The sequence below is a fragment of the Hippoglossus hippoglossus genome, chromosome 18 (genome assembly GCF_009819705.1).
Source record: "Hippoglossus hippoglossus isolate fHipHip1 chromosome 18, fHipHip1.pri, whole genome shotgun sequence".
NCBI classification, from domain to species: domain Eukaryota; kingdom Metazoa; phylum Chordata; class Actinopteri; order Pleuronectiformes; family Pleuronectidae; genus Hippoglossus; species Hippoglossus hippoglossus.
The window spans coordinates 4,761,543-4,781,822 of NC_047168.1; the positions used below are offsets into that span (position 1 = coordinate 4,761,543).

General features: G+C 45.1%; 1 protein-coding gene across 1 annotated transcript; it reads right to left on the reverse strand.

Moving 5' to 3' along the window:
• Positions 1 to 1,390: 1,390 nt before the first annotated feature.
• chrnb1 (cholinergic receptor, nicotinic, beta 1 (muscle)) lies at positions 1,391 to 19,975 on the reverse strand. The gene is made up of 11 exons (XM_034614907.1): positions 19,808 to 19,975; positions 17,470 to 17,603; positions 15,128 to 15,172; positions 14,587 to 14,696; positions 11,676 to 11,784; positions 11,378 to 11,522; positions 10,825 to 11,010; positions 8,434 to 8,657; positions 6,184 to 6,359; positions 1,753 to 1,900; positions 1,391 to 1,592 (listed from the first exon to the last, which is right to left on the reverse strand). Exons 1-11 carry the CDS (start codon positions 19,866 to 19,868, stop codon positions 1,437 to 1,439), a joined length of 1,494 nt encoding a protein of 497 aa, XP_034470798.1. The 5' UTR covers positions 19,869 to 19,975; the 3' UTR covers positions 1,391 to 1,436.
• Positions 19,976 to 20,280: the final 305 nt, after the last annotated feature.

Genomic DNA, 20,280 nt, shown 5'->3' on the forward strand with positions numbered 1-20,280 from the left:
TGCAGGGCTGTTGCCACAATGAGCTGCAGACAGTCTTCGGATGCCTCGGCTGACAGGGCTCACGCCTCACGTATGCATGAGTGTACTTACACACAGGGAAATGTCAGGGAAGCCCATGCGGCAATGTCCAGTAAGTGGTGCCGTGTGTGTGTGTGTGGGCGGTTATTAATAGCAGAGCGGGCAGGTGACGGAGCGAGGGTCGCAACTCTCACGGCAACAATTCTGACAACAGATGGAGCTTTTAATATCCTCCCCTCAGATCTTTATTTAAAAAAAAAGAAACACACACAAAAAAATGAAAGCACAAGATTAAAAGGGCAGGCGTGTGTTTGTGTCATGTGAGAGAATCATGTGGCACAGGTCTTGTGCATGATGGAAATTCCAGAGGCCATCGGTGCGACTGGTGAATTGAGTTAGCGTGCTGCCCCGCACTCACACACATGCACACCGCTGCCGAAAATACAAAGAGGATTACTTCAGTGGCCAAAATATCCACGGAGCATGTGCCACGCTCCGGCACATTCTGACACAGGGAAATGAAAGGCACACAGCTCGCTCATTATAGCATCTGGTTGGTCTTGGTGTTTATGTGTTAACACTATGTATGAGTATCCAACGCAGGATCCACACTCTTCAGACCTACTGAAAGTAATACACTGAAAAACTCCCCAGTAAATCCGATAAATATTTTCTACATGTCAGGCGTTTCTAGCATTGGCTCCGTATCGTTATATTTCATGCAACAGGCTAATCGATGCTACTGGACGTGCACGGCAGTTTTTGCTGGTTTAAATGATCAATGTCAAGCACTCACATTTTCATGTTTTTGTGCACGGTTGCTTATTCGGCCGAGAAACCTCAAGATGTCCTTTCAATTGCACCTACTTGCACATTGACAACAGGCCTTTTGCTTAGGAGTAATTCATAAAAATGTTATCAGGTACATCATTTTTATAGTTGTATAGTTGTATTGTATAGTTTGACCCATGTCCCATCCACTAACATGGAGGAGGCACGGTTTTTGACCTATACTTAGGGAGCTGTCATGTCGTACATCCTTACGGACACTCTATGGTTTGATCTGAGACAACCAGTCAAATTGTACAAACAATGTTAGTGAGTATACTGTGGACACGTATATGTACTAAGTGAAGTTTTCAATTTGAGACACGGCAAGTTTCTACCCTCTATTGGTTTTGTTGTATTGTATATAGTCAATATGTGCTTCATCTGTTTTGTCTATGCTACATTCAAATGAACAAGAGAAACACTTTGAGGTCATTTTGCAAACAGGCAATGTGAGGTGCAATGTGAGGTGCAGGCGGCACAATGGTGAACTACACAGAGAGAATCACTGGCAATACAACAATGTCCCATTTCCCTTATTCTAAAAGGCGGTACATCAAGGAGAAGATGGCTGAAGTAACTCAAACGTTTCAGTGATTCAGTTGGACTTGAAAAGGGTCAGTGGGCGTGTGGTTGAATTTGGCGTCGGAGAAGATGGCCAAGGTTCCCACGGTGGTGATGATGACAAAGAGCCAGAGGAACATGCGGTCCACCACCATGGCCACGTACTGCCAGTCCTCCTTCAGCTGGACAAGGCCGTCAGGTGGTAGAGATGGCGATAGGATGGACGGACATAAGCATAAGAAAGGGGACAAAAGAAATGATGGCCAGAGTGAGAAACAAAGTTATGCAAAATCAAAGATTATTGAAACATAAAGTTATGAGACATCAAGAAAAGACACTTACAGCCTCGTAGTCTTTCGCAGCCTGTAGAGCCTCTGCGATATATGTGATGGCTTCTATGGCTGACTTCAGCTCGTCCGGTAATGAAAGGTAGCTACTGGGGCCGTTGATAAACTTTCTCATGTCCGTGCACATGCCCTCTGGCTGAAACCTGCACACCACAAAATGCACAAAACATCACATGGTCAATAAATATCGCATCGGTTCAGGAGTAATCGAGCGGGTCCACATGCAGTGTCAACACCTGAGCTGAACAAACGCACACGGGCCTGTGGAATGTAGCAACGTGCGAGCAGACGTCAGGCCGCACTAATTAAAAGCTGTAAAGTAGTGAAGCGTGCAGGAGGCCGGGCTCCGTGTCTCCTCTGCACTCCTCTCGTCATTCAGAGGGGAATAAAAGAGAGAAGGTCAGAGGAGCTCCCAGGGCTCGCTGTACCGGCGTGGGAGTCACCGCTCTGCATCTGCTGACTGCGCTGTTCTGGCTGAGAAACCCTGTGTGTGTGTGTGTGTGTGTGTGTGTGTGTGTGTGTGTGTGTGTGTGTGTGTGTGTGTGTGTGTGTGTGTGTGTGTGTGTGTGTGTGTGTGTGTGAACGTGTGCGTGTTGCTGTGTTTACTTGTTGCCTTCCGTTACCAACTGTCAGCTACAATTGGGTGCCAGGGGTCGCTGGGGGCTTGGGGCTGGGTTAGAAAGTTGCTTCCTATCTTTGTCACTCGCGGGGTTTTCACACATCAGATGTAATCGAAATCCACGTTTGTTTGCCTCCTCACACTCGAGCTTCCCGGTTAAACTTAAAACCCCCCACTGCAACAGTCAGTTCCACAACAGACACATTAGCCACAGCAACCAACTGAGCTGTAATGGTAAATGTTGACATATACTGTAGTGTAGCAGCAGTACAATTACAGAAGACTATTTTTGGATTGTGTATATGTATGAATATCAGCATAGATAGGCCTATATATACATATTTATCTATCTATTGGATCTATCATATCATATTGTATTGTTCTATTGTATCATATCCATCTATTCAATCTATCTATAGAAATGGGGGCCACATCCAACCAAGACAAGCTATAGCCTCAAGAACCCTTAATAAATAAAGTGAGCCAGATCAGCTCATGTCTTCAACTTTTCAATATAGTGTTATTTCCTGTTTAAAAATGTCCTGTGGTTCTGCTTTGACCCACAGCGACTGACCAAACTCCAAGCGTTTCCCATCAGCGATTTATGCTCTGATTTTCCCTGCTGCATTTCCATGCGTAGTAGTGCAGCATGTCCTTGAGCAATGACACATGGATTTCCACTGGCCGCGTCCAGAAGAGAGACATACACGGACGTCTAATACTCCTCTCACATTAGGCAGTGATACAGCACGACTCAGACAGCGGGACCCCGCAGCTAAAGTGTCTGGTAGAGAAATGACATTGTCTCAGGAGGGGAAGAATGATTCTAGTCTCACTTTGAGGTGTGGGCCATCACATCTGTTCGACATAATGTGGTCCTGGATCTAAATGTACCTGGGAACTCTGTGACATGACACTATATCTGTTGCAGACACTATTTCGTGTCCTCTGCACAATACTTACATTTGTTTAATGTATACCAATTACAATATTTCATATGTATGCCTCTTACTGTGACATCCTTCTATTTCATATAGTCTTCTATTTCATATAGTCCACCTGGTGACTGCATTCATCAGTTATTGTGCAGAAAATCTGAAAGTGGCTCTTTAAATCCTGTCTGCTACAATTGTCAGACATATTTTTTGTGATGTCACTAAATTCCACATGTGAAAGGACTGAGGGTCACGGATATAAAAGAGTATGATGCAAAATGAATAACAATCTACAAACAGTCACAGGTGCACAGAAAAATGCATTTTGAGCAGTAAAACTCTTTAACAAAGCTTGTAAAACTGCACCTGCTGTTCGTCCTTTTGACCTCGTCTGGGCAAAAGTAAGTGAATCCTCTTTGCAGAACAGCTGCACTCGGCAATCTGTGTGCTTATGAAACACCTGGAGTATGAAACACCTCGTCCACGTGCACTTTTTAGAAGTTGGGACATAAGTGAAGCCAAGGAAAGAGGAATTGCAGGTCAGGCAGCTCGACACTAGAGGGCAGTGTGGCACCATGTCTGCAAGAGAGCATGACATCGCGGAGTGGGGCCTTGCAGGCAGGGCAGGGGTGGGGGGCTGCTTGGTATTCAGTGCAGGACTTTGGGGGGGTTTATGATGCAGCGCAGCCATCGCTGCTGCTCCTGCGAGTGTGGCAGGTGAGGAGGCTGCGACCTGAGAGAGGTGGAGCCTCATCATATAGAGAGAAGGAGATAAGAGAGAGAGAGGGGTGAGGGAGAGACACAATTTGGCCTCTTAACCCCCCCTCCCTTTGGCCTCCTGCGTGGCTCAAAGTAGCACTTCATCAGCGAGAAGTAAATGACTGTTCAGGAGACTAATTCAACTAAAACTGGCTGCGTCTGGTGCCAAGACATGCACTAAACCCAATTAAGGAGGTGTGTGTGTGTATGTGTGTGTGTGTGTGTGTGTGTGGACTCAGGAGAGATACTGCTGTCTCATCACACTGCTCTAATAGAGGCCCTCCCCCTCCCCTTCCTCCGTCACCCGTTCTTTCACCTGGACACACAGCGTCCCGCTCTATTGTGTCAGAGTTGATTTGCGCAGGTCATTATTATTTTAGCAACGATTCTCTGCTGCCTCCCGTCCTCCCCCCCCCCTGGACGTACTTCAGTTCTCGCAGGAGGTGACGGATGGAGAGGTGGGGAGATTTTTTTTGGCGGTGTATCAATAGAGCGGTGGGGGAGGCATGGCTCGTCGAAGATGTAGATGACTTCCTGCGAGGGCCAGAGTCTACCTGTATGCCAAGGTCATCTGTTTCCTTGTGTCCAGCGCATTGGAGACCGCAGTTAGACTGATGGGACAGTTTGTCACCAATTTGTGTGCCAGCGCTGGCCGACATCCAGCTGCTCACAGATCCAGCTCCTTACTCAACAGCCTCAGGGACAGCGCTCTGTAAAACCTTTAATGAAACTCATCAGTCTGGGTTTCACTGGGGGTGTTTGGGAACTAAGGTCCAAATACCCCCTTTTCTATGCACCCAAGCAAAAATACCTCTACTCTGTATAGTCCTGTTCATGCATGATGTTCATAGACTGTATAAAAAGATGGCTGACAACTCTCCATTTCCTCCTACTGTTCAGAAATGAAGCCAAAATATTCTGGATACGAAAGTTGCCATCTTGCGCCGATTACATTATTTTACAATCGGGATGTGAAACCATGATGTTTCAGTCCATATTAAGAGCAACGAATAATGAATCAAATCCAAATGTAGAGGCAGAAATGAGCCTTTGAACATCAGTTAGTCTTTCTAGTTGGATCCATGTCCCATCCGCTAACATGAAGGAGGCAGGATTTGTGGCCCGTACCGCTGGCAGCCACTAGGGGACGATCGAGGAACATTGGCTCCACTTTGGGGGCCATCTTAATGTACAGTCTCTGAATTTAACACCAAAGGTCAGAAAGTGAACCCCCGGCTTTTATGTCTCATATGACTTGTTCGCTGATCAGCTCTTGGCTTGCAACTGCAGCTTTTACTGGGAGCTCATAAAAAGTGACACTGTGATGTTTACATACAGGGCGCGTAATGTTCGACTGTGACTTTTAGGAATGCGCCTGAGTGTGTTTGCTCGGATGCCTGAGCACATCGCCTCAGCTCCTCATTCTGCGGCAGATTAGAAGTGAGATACAGGCACGGGAGGAAAAGGGGAGTAAATGCACAGCAACAATTCCGTCTCTCCATATTTGAGGCAACTGCTCTGAAAAATGCAAGCTGTGGGAAAAACAGAAGGTGCCCGGGCAGCTGACTTCAAAGATAACCTGCTACACGGACTTATACATGAAATTCGATGAATACTAAACACAGGACATGAAAGATTAACTAACGTGTTTCACTTTAAAGTGCTATCTATGGAAACACATTGGCAGTTTACTTTGAATGTGTTTTTAATCACTTGTTATTCCTTTCAGATATGGATAAAATATTATCATGGGAACACCATCGACACGCAAAACACAGTAGGAGGCTAGTGTTAGTTACACACGCACATGTAAACATACACACATATGTGCACACACACACACACACACAAATATATATACACATCAGGGGAGATTTCCCTGAACATTTTTGTGCCATTAAAGTCAATATAGAAACAAGTGTCAGCTCTGAGATCTGTCAGAGGCTGAGCTAACGTCAGCACAGTCTGTACTGCATAACCATAAAATCACACACGAGGCAAAAAAAAAATTCTATCATCCGAACACATCTGCAGGCATTCAATTATTGGGGCTAACATGCACACTCACATGCACAAGCACAAATGCGTTCACCTTGAGGACGCCTGGTCTCACCTGTGGGGCTTAGGGAACAAGATGGACGAGTCTGGTTTGCGGATGAAGTATTCATCGGCCACTTTGCTGATGGCGATCTTGGGTTTCTCTCGGCGGGGCAGGTTCTCCAGGAACAGGGGGGTCTCCACTTTGGGCCGCAGCATGCGAAGGTAAGGAGGAAGCATGTGGATGAAGATCTAGGAGGAGGGCAAAGGAGTTACATCCACAATTTACAGTTCAGACAGTCTTTCTTCAGCATGTCTTCCTGCTATTATGCAAAAAAAAGGACAAAACAAATACCCATCAAACGCACTGTATTGTGTTTCCTTACCAATAAACCACATTAGTAAACAGAAGGTTATTTAACTGTACTTTCCGCTCTCAGTCGATAGCTTGTTGGCTCGCACCGACCTCCCAAATCCATCGCCTCTCCTGGTATTAAAAATCCATTTGTTTGGCTCCTCGTTTCATGATTTATGGGAAAGCTGAGATGTACTCGCCTCATATTTGCCTATTAAGGGTGAGAAATGACTCAAAATGTGGAATTTAGCAGCGAGATAACCTTTGAGAACAGTTGCTGCTGAATGATGTGGGCGGGGAAACCAAATGGGAAACGCTCTCCAATTCCTCAACGTCTACTCTCAAGGTGTCCTTGAGCAAAGATCCTAAACTCCGGACGCTCCAGTGGAGCTCCTCAGTGAAGGACGAGAGTTGTACTCTGAGATGTGCGTGATTAAAGCTGAAATGAATGTTTCTTAAACCCTCCGATTTTGTCTTTATGAAACCATCAGCTGGAAATCCTTGGATGTCAGACGTTCAAAAGGATTTCACAGGACTTGAAGATAAAACTGGGCCAAATATCAGACTTGATCAATATCACGATGCTGTAAAATGGCTTCTTTATCTGCACTTTGAAGTGCTTTGATATCCATCTCTTGAAATAACTCTTGGCTTGCCTGTATTGACACATAGATATCAATAATATCCCGCTGGCAGGGAACACGCTGTAGCTGCAATAGGGAATGTAGCAAGAGGCCTAAAAAATGAAATGTGGCTTGTATAGTGATTTTTCTTTAATTGAGAAGTAACTAGAATGGCACTGAGTCAAGGCCCAATAGTCTCTTTATGAAATCATGTTTAAATACGGATTTTAACGTGGACCTGCATTCATTCAGATACTTAATACTGGCTAGATCCCATCAACCACCCCCAGTGTGGAGGTGGTTGTACTAGAGGAGTTTCCTGTACTAAGCACAGCATCCCCCCCCCCCCCTTCCAACCTTGAGGACATCACGGGGGGGGGGGTCTAATAAGCGCCAAATGGACTCTCACGTTCTGTGCACAAATCTTTCCTTCCCACGCGGACGCTGAACATCTGGAGAGTAGCAGCGATAAGAGGCTGAACTTATAATGCTCCTGTCACCGTCAATCCAGCACTGACCCCCCCCCCCCCCTCGGTTCAGTTAAGACATTGAACCTGTGTGAATCAGCCGTATGTGTCAGAGCCTTGTCGCAGCGAACGTTGCAGAACCCGGAGCAAAGTGTAGAGCTGCTGTAATTAGCTTCAGATAATGTGCAGCGAGGGCGGCAGCCGCTGATGGAGGTTAATGGTGCAACATGACGTTCAGGGCGTTCGGGACTGTGTGGACTTCATTCAGTGGACTGCCCGAAACCTGAACTACTAATACATCCATTACCGATTTAACAGTGAAAATAAGCAATATGTTAATTGTTCAAGGCCCACAATTAACGTCAATGACACCACAGTTCAATAGACTGGACAAAAGAATGGAGGACGTTACAGCTACCCAAAACCGAAGCCAACACATCTTTATCGCCCCCTTGTGGCAGGCTGCTGTATAGGCCATACACCCCAACTCGTACATGTTAATGGGTCGGACATGGATCAAAATAAAAAGTCACAATGCACATCAAATAAATAATTTCTCAAAGATGTTTCATCACACTGACTTATTGTGTTACCTGTTCATTTTTATGGCAAGTTTGGTTTTGATTAATTATCTGATGCTATAAAACTTGATGAAACGTGATTGGTCGCGCTCAACAGGAGGTCGATACCACAGCTTCACACTGCGATTGCGGAGTTATTTATTTTTGTACGTAAAGGCAGCATAAATTAGTCTTTAGTCAAGATATACTTAATCATCCTGTATGCCATCATTATGTCATCATAACACACCATGAACCCAACACACACACATAGAATCCAACCAAGTGGATCCACCTGGCCTCTGTGATATAGGGCCTCACCTTACGGACCCACATGGGCATCATATGGGTGTTGGGGGAGCGGTGATGCAGGTTGAGGACGACCACACCAAGGATGACGGAGAAGGTGACGAGGATCATGGTGAACATGATGTAGTTGACGATGATGGGGACGCCCAGGGACGTCTCGGGGATCTTATCAGCCAGCAGCAGCAGGAAGACGGTGAGGGTCAGCAGCACGTTGATGGACAGACCCATCTTTTCACCTGGTGAGGACAAAAAAAACATCTGGAGTTGAGGAGAGTTTCACCCGGACAAAGTTTGTTTTCCCCCTGTGTGGGTGAGATAGTATTTTAGCAGCATCTGGCCCATGCAATGAAAAATTCCTCTGGCGGAAAAAGCACAAAGTTCAACATGTCCGAATTCTTCCTCCGCTGACAACTTAATCCAAGAAAGTGCAACGCATAAAATTATTGATCAGCAGCCAAAAAAAAAACCTATTGGATTATTACTACTTAAATGTCCTTGACTTGTCTGTGTATCAGGGATGAGGATCATTCTTTATGATCGGGCACACATGTCTGCAGATTGTGCAGGGGAGCAGACCTTGAGCTGTCCCACAAGCAGAAACCTGAAAAGATGGGGAGAATTAAAGCACAGAGGCTGGAGAAGACTTTGCAGGGACACCGGCCACCCACAGCCAAAGGAAGACATGGTCCCAGTAAGGGAGAAAAATGACAACCACCTCTTTCTTTGGACAATGTGGCATGTTGTGATTTTCCCTGGTGGGAGAGGGATATAAGGGATTCGCTGCTGAACCCAACCCGAGAATATCGGAGGAGAATGGGATGATGTGTTTCTCCTTCCAAGGAGAAATCACGACCGAGTCAAACGCTGCAGAAACAACAGCAAATGGCTTTAGATATAAAGGAGAGAACAACTGGGCCGAAAGAAGAAGACAGGAGGATTTGGAACAGAGGCGGTTGTGTCAAGGCTGATAACTGATGACGACCCGAATGAGGCCGACACGAGGAGAGTTCCAACACAGTCTTTAACCTAGTTTATGAGTTTGGTAAGCAGGCAGGAAGTCGTGGTGAGGTTCCCCACAGATTTTTTACACCGTGATCAGGGAAATCAGGCGATCGCCATGCGTATGAGGGACAGAGTGACACAAACTCACTGCAGCTTCTATTCACTGCATTGGACTGCATTGGAAAAGCAGAATGTCTGTCGGGTTTGGATCGAGCTCGGTTCGTTTTTCTCTCCGGCTCGGGCAGGTTTGGACATAAAGAGGTGCCGCTCTCAATTCTTCACAACTGACGTCCACTGAGGCGTTTCACCTCCTCCAGCGTGATGTGTCATTCTGTAGCAGGATGACACAGCAGAGCGGGAGGATCAGTCAGCTTCTCTTCTCGCCTGTGTTTTTGTGACTGAATGTAGTTCGGGGACCAGTCGGCGGTTTTCTCCTGGTGAAAGATTGTTTAGCGCGTTGACCTCCGTCACCAAACAGTCGTGTAATGTGAACTACACAGAAATCCAGTGACTGTGAAGCTTTAGAGATTTTTTGCATTTCATAATACCATCTCTAAAACATACACATTTACTCAGTGAGGAGGAAGTATAAATTCTTAGATCACGGGACACAGGCGTCGGCTCTTATCACCACAAACTCTCCCGATATCTTTGTCGGTGTCTTCTACATGTGTGACTCGGCTTTTTCATCCTGAGAGATTTCTTTTCTTTTCATTTTTTGCGTCTGTCGGGTGTTAGAGCCCCCCCACCCCCCACCCGGCTCTCCCGCTGTTTGCTCATCAGCTTCTCTGGAGTTTCTGCGGACTTTATACGAGGGGGCCAGATGGAGAAAGTCTGCAGACACTCCAGAGGCTCTCACTCGGACACTCACTGCCTCTTTAAATCGTTTTCTTGCAGGTTTTCCAGTCATTTATTACTAGAGCCTCTCTGCAATATGCATAACTCTGTGGACACATTTAAATCTGATTCACTCGGGCCAACATAAGGGCACATATCCATGTTACTACCTGCACTACCATGGGAGGTGCACAAATAGACTGATGACCTGATGAATCAATGTAAACCAGCCTGTTGGAGAAAGCACATTGAAAGCAAGGAGGTACAGCGAGCAGGGCAGAGTGTCGAGCTGATTACTCTCAGTAGTTGGTGGGCTGATTTCTACCGTTTTCATTTTCCAGGTTATCGATTCAGCTGAGCGCCAGGAAGCGACTATCTAATCTGAAATGAAATCCCTTCTGTTCCAGCGATTGCGCGAGTGTGTGACTGCCCAATTTAAACAGACCACACAGGCACAGTTAGGAAAGCAGTAAAACAGTGGAATAACTGTCCTGCTCGCCATAGCGACGCTGACACAGTCGCCTTTACCTCAGGCTCTTAACAAAGCGGCTTGTGTCGTCGTACCTGCGTCAGGTGGCAGGTAGAAGTTAAAGATGGCGATGATGGTGATGAGGATGCAGGGGAGGATGATGTTCAGGACGTAGTACAGAGGCTTCCTCTCGATGATCAGGTAGAAGACCATGTCCTCGTACATGTCGTCACTCACCACCTTCCTCGCCGGCTTGTGCTTGATGTGCCACTCGCCGCCCTCTGGGGGGAACATTTCAAAACCATCACTTTTACTGGACAAAGCAACACATCTGCATACCACAGGGGGCACACAGTGAGGAGAAACACTCTGGTGAATGATATCAATCAAAATCAAGAGGAAATATAGAATAAAAAATACAGAATAAAGAAAATTAAGAACATGGAAGAACTGATTCAGCCGTTTACAGTCGTTTACTGTGCATACAAATATGACTACTCTTCATATTTTTTTACTGTAATCTACGGAAAGTTGAATTTATTCTTTAATTCAGAAATGTTGTCAGTGTGTCATCACACCTTTCCCTTTATTTAACAGAGCTCACTATTCCCTTTATTCCGCCATCCATCCTTCCATCCATCTTCTCACCGGTGTAGCCATCGTCCAGGAGGATCTCCCGTATCTCTTTGCCCTTTGAGTCTAGCGCGTACTGCAGGTCGATCTCCGTCGAGTCGTACGTGTAAGAGCGGAACTGCATGGTGCAGTTCTGCCAGTCGAAAGGGAACAATGTCACCTGGAGGGACAGACGTGGACGTGAGTGGAGACACAGCAGGGGAACGATCTTAAGAGGAATTGAATGAAAACCAGGGTGTGTGTGTGTGTGTGTGTGTGTGTGTGTGTGTGTGTGTGTGTGTGTGTGTGTGTGTGTGTGTGTGTTGATGTTCACCTTAACTCCACAGGAGCTGCAGTACAGTGCAGGGGGGGTCCAGGTTACTCTGCCGTTACTGTAAGCCTGGACGTGGACTTTCAAGGCCACATGAAACACGCCGTCATTACTGTGAAGTTATAGTAAAATGAATCGATTTGTTTTGTGTATGTATCTTCACACACACTGAAATCAGAGCAGCGTCACCACTTGTGTTCTGCGCTACATGAGATTGCCGCTCCCTTTCTCGACCTCACTCGAGCTACACGTGTACAACAAGTGCAGCACATGGACAGTCATCAATGTTGCATCAAAGGAACAGGAAGAAGTAGCCGTCTGGCAGGAGATGTTGCTCCATACAAGCAAAAAGAGTCTTCAACAGCTTCTTCCCACAGGCAATAAGACTGCTGAACTCGGAATGAGCACAATAAGTTACCTCAGGCATTTGATTGCAATATATGATTATCGTGTTTGTGCTAACATATCCTGAGAATGTATGCTTTACGGATATTTTACCATATCCATTTTACGGATATGGTAAAATGTATGTTTTACGGATTTTCCAAGACATTTAATGCGTAATCCTGCAAGCAAACAAACAAACGCTGACAAACAAATAATCTCCTCGGTGGAGTTAATTATATTTCACGAGAAACGCTGACTCAGTGGTCACCAGCAGCACCATCGCCTCATAGGAATCTTATGCTGGATCCTAAATGTGATAAATTGTGGTGTCTAGTATTTCGTTGACTGACTGAAGTGCTCACTTTAGGGGAAACTCCCCCCTGTGGCATGAAGTGGCAACAACTTGTGAGCCGATCACATTGTCCAGACTGCTTTTATCTGGAAAGCGACCTTTGTTGACCCTTACCAGAAGTGCTCACTCTAGGTCATACCCCCCCTTGTGGCATAGAGGGGCAAAAACTTGGTAAACTGGTGTATTTCCAGTGATCAACTTTACAGTAAATTAGGTTTTAATTGGCGATCGGATGCTATAAAAACAGGTGAAACATCATGATTGACAGCTACAAATCTGTAAAATGGCGGCACCTGGGATATTTTGGCTTCGTTTCTGGATAGTTGGAGGAAGTGGAGACGTGTTTGAGCAATGCCATTCTGTCAGTATGTTGGCCAGAAAACCAGTTAAACCAGTCATTTTGCAGTTTGTCATAGAGGTTGGTTTTGACGTGTTTGTCACAGTAAACAGGGTTAGAGGTGTAACCCTGACCTCCTTTAACTTTTACAGGCTGGGTTCAGATGTCAGGTCCAACACAAGGCACAAGTGTAACAAAGGATGCACTGGTCTTTGTAATCATTGGCATGTTAATGTAGCGTCCTGCAAACTCCATCATGTAACAGCAGCATCCAGCCCCCGAGGCCTTCGTTTTAATGTCGTCCCACTTCCTCCTACTTTCCCCCGTCTCTTTGTCCTGCACGATGAAGCAGAGTTTTACCTAAGAGGACATCAACATTTGGCTGCAGTCCCGTTCTGAGAGACCCCCACTAAAACATTTTAATTGACGCGGATAAAAAAAAGGGAAGAACTCCATCCATTTCACCTGACGCCTCGGAGTGCAGCGCCACTGCACACAAAGCTGTTTTCGCTCACAGCACGATGCACAACAAAGACACAGAGTCAATTAGACACAGATTTAGTCGTCTGTCGGGATGTTGTGTTTGGCTTTTATGGCTCCGGATGATTTAACAGAGAGAGGCTTCATGTGTCCTTCATGTAGGGCCCTCCTGAAACCCTCGTGCCTGTGAAGGGGGCTGCTGCTGCTGCTTCAGTGACAAACTCTCACACCCACACACACACACACACACACACACACACACACACACACACACACACACACACACACACACACACACACACACACACACACACACACACACACACACACACACACACACACACACAAGGGTATAGCCATGTTTGCATTTGTGTAAGTCTGTGTTTGTGCCTCCTGAGCTGAAGAAGCTGAGCATCAGAAGAAAAAAAGGATTTTAAGTGTCTACATATTTATTTAAAGGTGTGATATATGTGTAGTCTTTCCATTACTGGACCAGTGTGGTGTTCGGGCTCCATCGCTACAAGCCGTTCTGGTAAAATACAGCAGAATGTAAAGTGGGGTCGTGGAGAAAAGTGCTGACGTAGCTGTGACCGGTGGATGTCGGGGGTGATGGGCCGTTAAAAGCTTCACTACGCTTTTACAACACAGTGCAACCGTGTCTCCCACGTCACCTCCTCTCACAACCAAAACAATAAATAGTCCTAAGAAGTGATTACGACCTTGAGTAGAGGTGTAAGTGATCGAGAGGCGAGAATTAAAGCGGACGAACACGGATGGATCTCTGTGTATCAGGAGCAGTGGAACAAGCAGCAAATACATCTTTACTGACTCATGAACAGAAACGACCTTAACTCAGAGTCAGTGGAAGGAAAAGGGGAAAATATATTCCGCACATGTTGTTTTTTATTTATATAATTATGAATAATATCCTAATACAAAATGTATCAAAATGGAACAGGAACATTAAAATGTATGGGAGGGAGAAAAACACTTTTCCCTTCCCATTTTTAGTTTTTATATCTAATTATTGAATTCTGACTTTATTCTCATAATATTGCAACCTTTTCTCATTAATCTATGAGTCTTTAGTACTATCACGACTTTTTCGCATTAAATTATGACTTTATTGTCATAATCGTACCACTTTATTCTCGTAATATTATAACTTTATTCTCATAATCTTATATTATTCTCACGATATTACAAATTTATTCTCGATATCTGAGATTTGTTTCTTCACAATGACCCTATCCTACGTCTTAACATCCTACATTTAAAAAAGAAACATTTAAAAAACAGAGGAGATTAAACAAATAGTTTCTGAGTTCATATTGATGAACGTCAGTGTGATTTCTTACTTGTTGATGAGGACGATGTCAGGCAGCCAAACCTTGGCAGCGGGGATACGCAACACCTCAATCCCATCATACTCCTTGGGTTTCCAGGACAACCGATGATCTGTCCATTCCTGTTTGGAAAATGAATACAAAATATTATTTATAAATGCAGGGATTTCCCTTTGCATTCATCTAACCAAAACAAAATGTAATTTGCCTAATGTTTAACTTTACATTTGATCCATGTTGTTATGGCTACTCTACCCTGCTTGTTTGTGTGGTGTATGGGCACTGGGCTGCACACGGAGTCAGGTCTGATGTTAATACATTTATTTCCACTGGTGCTGGAGTCACGGTTGAGTTGGTCAAAATGATGAGAAATAGCAGGCGGTTGTTCAGTGTTAATGAAGTGGAGGGCTTCCCCCCCCCATCACGCAGCAACGAGCCTGTGTTCTCGCTCATAGACCGTTTGTTGTTGTGCAAGATGGCCAAAGCAAACTTCACTTGGTAGTCAAAGGTGCAACAAGGTCTGGGAGGGCGGAGCTGATGTGAACAGACTTACCAGGTCCATGACAACAACCGTGCTCATTTCTTCATTCTTCATATTCTGGAGGGAAAGTACAAGTATCTGTGTTATCAAAGCTTCTTTTTCTAGCACCACAGAAATAAATCTGCTCTTTTTTTCCTGAATTGAAATGATCACTTTCTTAGTTCAGAATAAAGCAGCAGAATATTTTCCTTGTGAAAACCGAACATTATCTCATTTATTCTGAGGTGAATTTAATAACCTTCCTTACAGCACAGTTCTCATTACAATAAATTCAGTGGCAGCTACAAGTGTCTGTAAAAATTATAGCAGGCACCTGAAGCTGTTACTGAATTCATTGTGCGTTCGGGTCTCATAAAACACTTTGGTATCTTCCAAGCAGTGTGGCCATGGTGAACCCGAACGGCAAAACTGTCACACAAAAGTATTGGCAGAAATTGAATATAAAATAATCTAAATTGCATGAATTGTTTTTGTAACCCTAACCCTTTATATCTACATACTTTATATTTACATCAGGAGCGGTTCCTCTCTACGGAGGCCCCCTTGTTTTTTACAGTAGCCAAGACAAAACAAACCTTTTAAGTTTTTTATGACAGCTGAAGGTTTCCACAGGTTCTCTTTCATGTTTGGAAGGGGAGGGGGATTCAACTGCAACATGCAGCTTCACCACTAGATGTCACTTAATTCTACACACTGAACCTTTAACTGGGAAGATATTTCAGGTTCAAGACTTTGGATTTGAGCCACTTACAATGCACTAGCTGGATTAAATGTTGCTTCTGTTGCTTGTTGCCTACGTTTAAAAGCGGTATACAAAATTAAGCTGAAATATATAATATATTGAGAATATTTTTCATGTGTTCTTTGGCATGTCCCTTTGTGTCCATACTGCATGTGAGCAGGTTCGGCCGGTGGAGATCACCCTGCACATGGCGGGTTACGATGCACACGCAGGTAGGACAGCTGAGAGCAGAGACACTGGCTGGTGATTGTCCGTCCAGCTCGAAGGAGACCGGGGCTGCTATTTAAAACGCTGGGAGGAATGTCAGGGAGACAGCTGGGACAGGGGCTGGGAGAGAGGGGGGGTCGGGGGCCAAGAGACGACGACTCATACCACACCACACACACACACACACACACACACACACACACACACACACACACACACACACACACACACACACAAACACCATATCTCATCACCGGCCTATTGCCCACTGATACTTCCTGTAACTGTGTGAATTTCCCTCTGGGCGAATGTTAATAATAATATCGCAGCGGTTATCCAGCTGACGGGTTCCGGGCGGACGGGGACCGAGCGTCAAAGTGGGTCCGTTTTCAAGACAACTTAGGGACCCCACGTGACTTCCTCCCCAGGGTGAGAGTGACCTTGAGTATGTTAATGTGACACGGTGTGCACGCACAGTGTGGGTCTGCTGGATTTCATACTCGCGTTTTACCTTCTTACGGAGCCACGCAGGCAGAAACACTTTTGCTAACACACATTTCCCAAGCATGGATGAACGGAAATACAGATCTTCCCATCAGGAGCATGACTCTACGTGCTATCGGACTCAGCAGGCCAGCAAGCACTGAATCTAGCCCCATATTGCTCAGATGTTTTAAAAAACATTTGCAGGTCCCGTCGTGCGTGACTACAAGGATGGTGGTCCTCAGCGTGGGGAGCTCAACCCTCATAGAGACGCGTTAGTCTGTGTCAATCCGATTCTGAGTTTTAAGCACTGATTTACTTCAGAGGCAAAACTACATTTTCTGGCTGAGCCCAGTGAAATGTGAAGGGAGTAAGAGAGCAGGGTGGGAAACAGACGCCCGGGAGATTCTGTGCTTCTACTGGAACAGGAAACCCTTCAAAAAATCCCATTTTTGAAGAGGACCGATAATTAACCAGCATTTTCTATTACTAGTGCAGTGCTTGTGTGGACTGGGCTGTTTGCTTGGCCTGTGGTGATGCTGGTTGCAGCTTTTCTTTCTGAAACTGTATAAGTGACCTGCAGTACATAAGCCACAGCAAGTAAAGACCTGCTGCAGGACTCTGAGTGCCACACACAGTCTGGAAATATAACATAGATAAAGCATGAGTACGGTAGCGTGTTGTATTTACTAGAGAAAAAAAAAATCAGCTTGTTTTTCTGAATTAACGGCTTAATTATCTCATTAATTCAGAAATACAGCCCTGTTTTTCTGAATTAATGAGATTTAAACATTTAAAAAAATTAATTCTGCTCGTTTTTCTGAATTAAAGAGCCTCTCACACAAACATGTCCCCTCTGTTTAGTTTAATCCGGTTGTATTTTGGTTAGGGTTTGAGACATTTTGAGATTTCTGTCGCTCACCAGCCCAACGAAGGAGGACAGGACCATACCCACGCGGACCACCACCCTATATTCCGGGGTGGGGGCTGGCCGGACCATGAGGTTGTAGTTGGTGAAGATCTTCTTCATCAGAACCTGCTCCATCTCCGCGGCGCCTGGACGACACATGGAAAAAGGTTTGGGTTACGACCTCAGGCATCAAGCTGACTCATCAGTTTGATTTGGTAACAGTGGATAATCAGATCTTTAGCTTCAGAATTTCCCTGAAGCTAGTCAAGTTGTTTTTCTGCCTTAATGTCCTTAGTGTACCTGTTCCACCTCCTTAAGTGTGTATTTATTATTGTTACCATTCTGAACACAACCTTTATGCCTGCATACTGTCAATCTGTGTCCTCGCCTGTTAGCAGTGACAGGAATCGCTGCAAAGTTGTACTTCTACTCCATTTTTATGCAAAAAGCTCCTGTTTTATTCGCAGCCATCTCCTGCTTGGTGCTGGAAGGTTAGAGGCATTTATAATCAGCAGCTCCGGCGACGCTGCATTCATCACGTTTGGCACCGCCGTGGCCCCAGCACGATCTGACCTGACAGGAATAAATGACAACGATCACCCGGCACGGCAGCCCCATTAGCTAGGCACGGGGCTGCATGGCTGCTGACGGGCGGGAGTGGGAGTCAGTTGAGGAAGGCTAAAAAAAAGAATTAGCATTTTCTTCTCCCTGGCTGGTCCTGACTTGGTAAATAAGTCAAACTTGAGTAGGAGACCGGTGAGACCCGATGAGGTGGGACATTGTTGAAGGCTCGTGTTGCACTGAGGGAAATCTGAATGGTCGTTTGTGAGCTTTGGTTTTCTGTTGTCGCTCTGATAAAGGACAGGGGAGGAATTTATGAAACCTCCAGAAAAGGCACTTTAATGGGATCGCAGCCGTTTTCCCCACTTGATCACTTGTATTTACTGATCAGTGATGAACATTCATTCAAAATTGTCAATACAACACAATGACCACAAGTCATAGAATCCTCTGAAGTTCGTGGAATGGTTAAGGTAACATGAGATGATAAATACAAAACAAGTAACTTATTTAACACATCCAGTTCTGATCTACTGAATGTGCTGCAATAGTTACTTTCTTATAGTATAGTATAGTATAGTATAGTATAGTATAGTATAGTATAGTATAGTATAGTATAGTATAGTATAGTGCAGCATACTATAGTATAGTATAGTAATGTATAGTATAGTGTAATACATTGTGGTATAATGTTGTATAGTATAGTCCAGTACAATATAGTATAATGAAGTGGAGTACAGTATAGCAAAGTACAGTGTAGCATAGTACAGTATAGCAAAGCATGATAGCATAGTATAATATGGTAAAGCCTAATAGAGTAGAGTAAAGTACCGTATAGTGCAGTACAGTGTAGTTTGATATAGTATAGTGTAGTAAAGTTCTGTTCAGTACAGTGTAGTATAGTATAGCACAGTGTAGTACAGTTCAGTACAGTATAGTGTAGTATCATATAGCAGAAATTTGATTCCTCTGAAGTTTGTGTATGTTGTGTTTGGCTTTGGTGTCTCTGATTATATTTAGTTGACCTAATGAGTCACTGTGTGTAACTTTGTCAGTCTGGTCTCTGCTTATTTACCCTTTTATCCCTAAATAGTCTCAGAGGCGGAAGTAATCGCAGCAGCTTTCCACAAAGCTTTGTGAAAGACTGTGGTTAAAGTCAAGGAAGAACCCATTACATTTTCACTGGGAATAATTCATGGATCTTAAAGGGGGGAAAAAAGGCCCATTCAGCGGACTGATATCTCAGAGTGTGTGAAGTTTGATTGAATTCAATGGAACCTTAAAGTCCTGATGGAGGCATGTGTCCTAATGCTTATTGTTTTAATCTGGTGCCTGACATTTTCAGCCATGTGAGCAGCTTTGCTCCGGGGGGGGCAATGCTGCTTTGTTGCTCTGCTCCAAATCTCGACTGGGACCGACCAAATACCTGCAGATCTTACGACGTTTCCCGTCATCATCAGCTGCCCTCTCTGTGTGGTGCTAATCAGCGTATGAGAGGGGCAGCAGGGAAAAGGCCATTGTACACACTAAAGCAACATGGGGGAGTATAGAGGCCATGCAAAACTGAATTGACCTGCATTGCAACACACTATGGATTAAGCTGAGCCAACTGTCACTATCACTCCTCTTACACAACAATAATCCAGCAATATGTTTTTTTGATGGCTTCCACTGGTTCATACTGATGGGTTTCTGGCGAACATGTGCCATATACTACATACTGAAGCGTTACATGACCGCTACAGCTCTGTTACAGGACCTGGTTATGTTGTGTCGACCTGTCACTTACCTCCCAATGTGCCCAGGCTGCACAGGCAACATGTCAGCAGGAGCAGATCCGAGCGTTTCATGTCCCCCCCTCTTCAAAAACAGATCCTCACTGGGTTAATCCAACTCCTGCGACTTCTCTCCCTGTTCTCCAGTGGAAGTGTACAGTGCGAGTTTTTGGTTTGGACTGTTGTTGCCTGTCACTCAGGCCGGCCTGGCCAACTGCTGTCTGCTCCGATTACCTCCTGGAGGGAGGGGGTGTGTGTGTTCACTGTTCCCCCCCACCCCTCCACCCCTCAGTGTGAGCCAGAGAGCGGCAGCCCCCCCACCCCACCACATGGTTCTCAATCTGTAGCTGGACTCCCTGTGAGGGTCCATGAGAAAAGGAGTAAAGATAACATTACAGAAATATTTCAGGGGAGAATAACATGGAGGTAAAAAAGGACTTGTTTGATAAAAGGGTTCAGTCGTTTTAGTTCAATACCACACAAGTCA

Coding starts and splice junctions, on each gene's coding strand:
- chrnb1 (XM_034614907.1), bottom strand. CDS start 19,868: ATGAAACGCTCGGATCTGCTCCTGCTGACATGTTGCCTGTGCAGCCTG. Junction 15,173..17,469: donor TGTCCTCCTTCGTTGGGCTG/GTGAGCGACAGA, acceptor CTTTCCCTCCAG/AATATGAAGAATGAAGAAAT. Junction 11,785..14,586: donor GACATCGTCCTCATCAACAA/GTAAGAAATCAC, acceptor ATAACTTCACAG/TAATGACGGCGTGTTTCATG.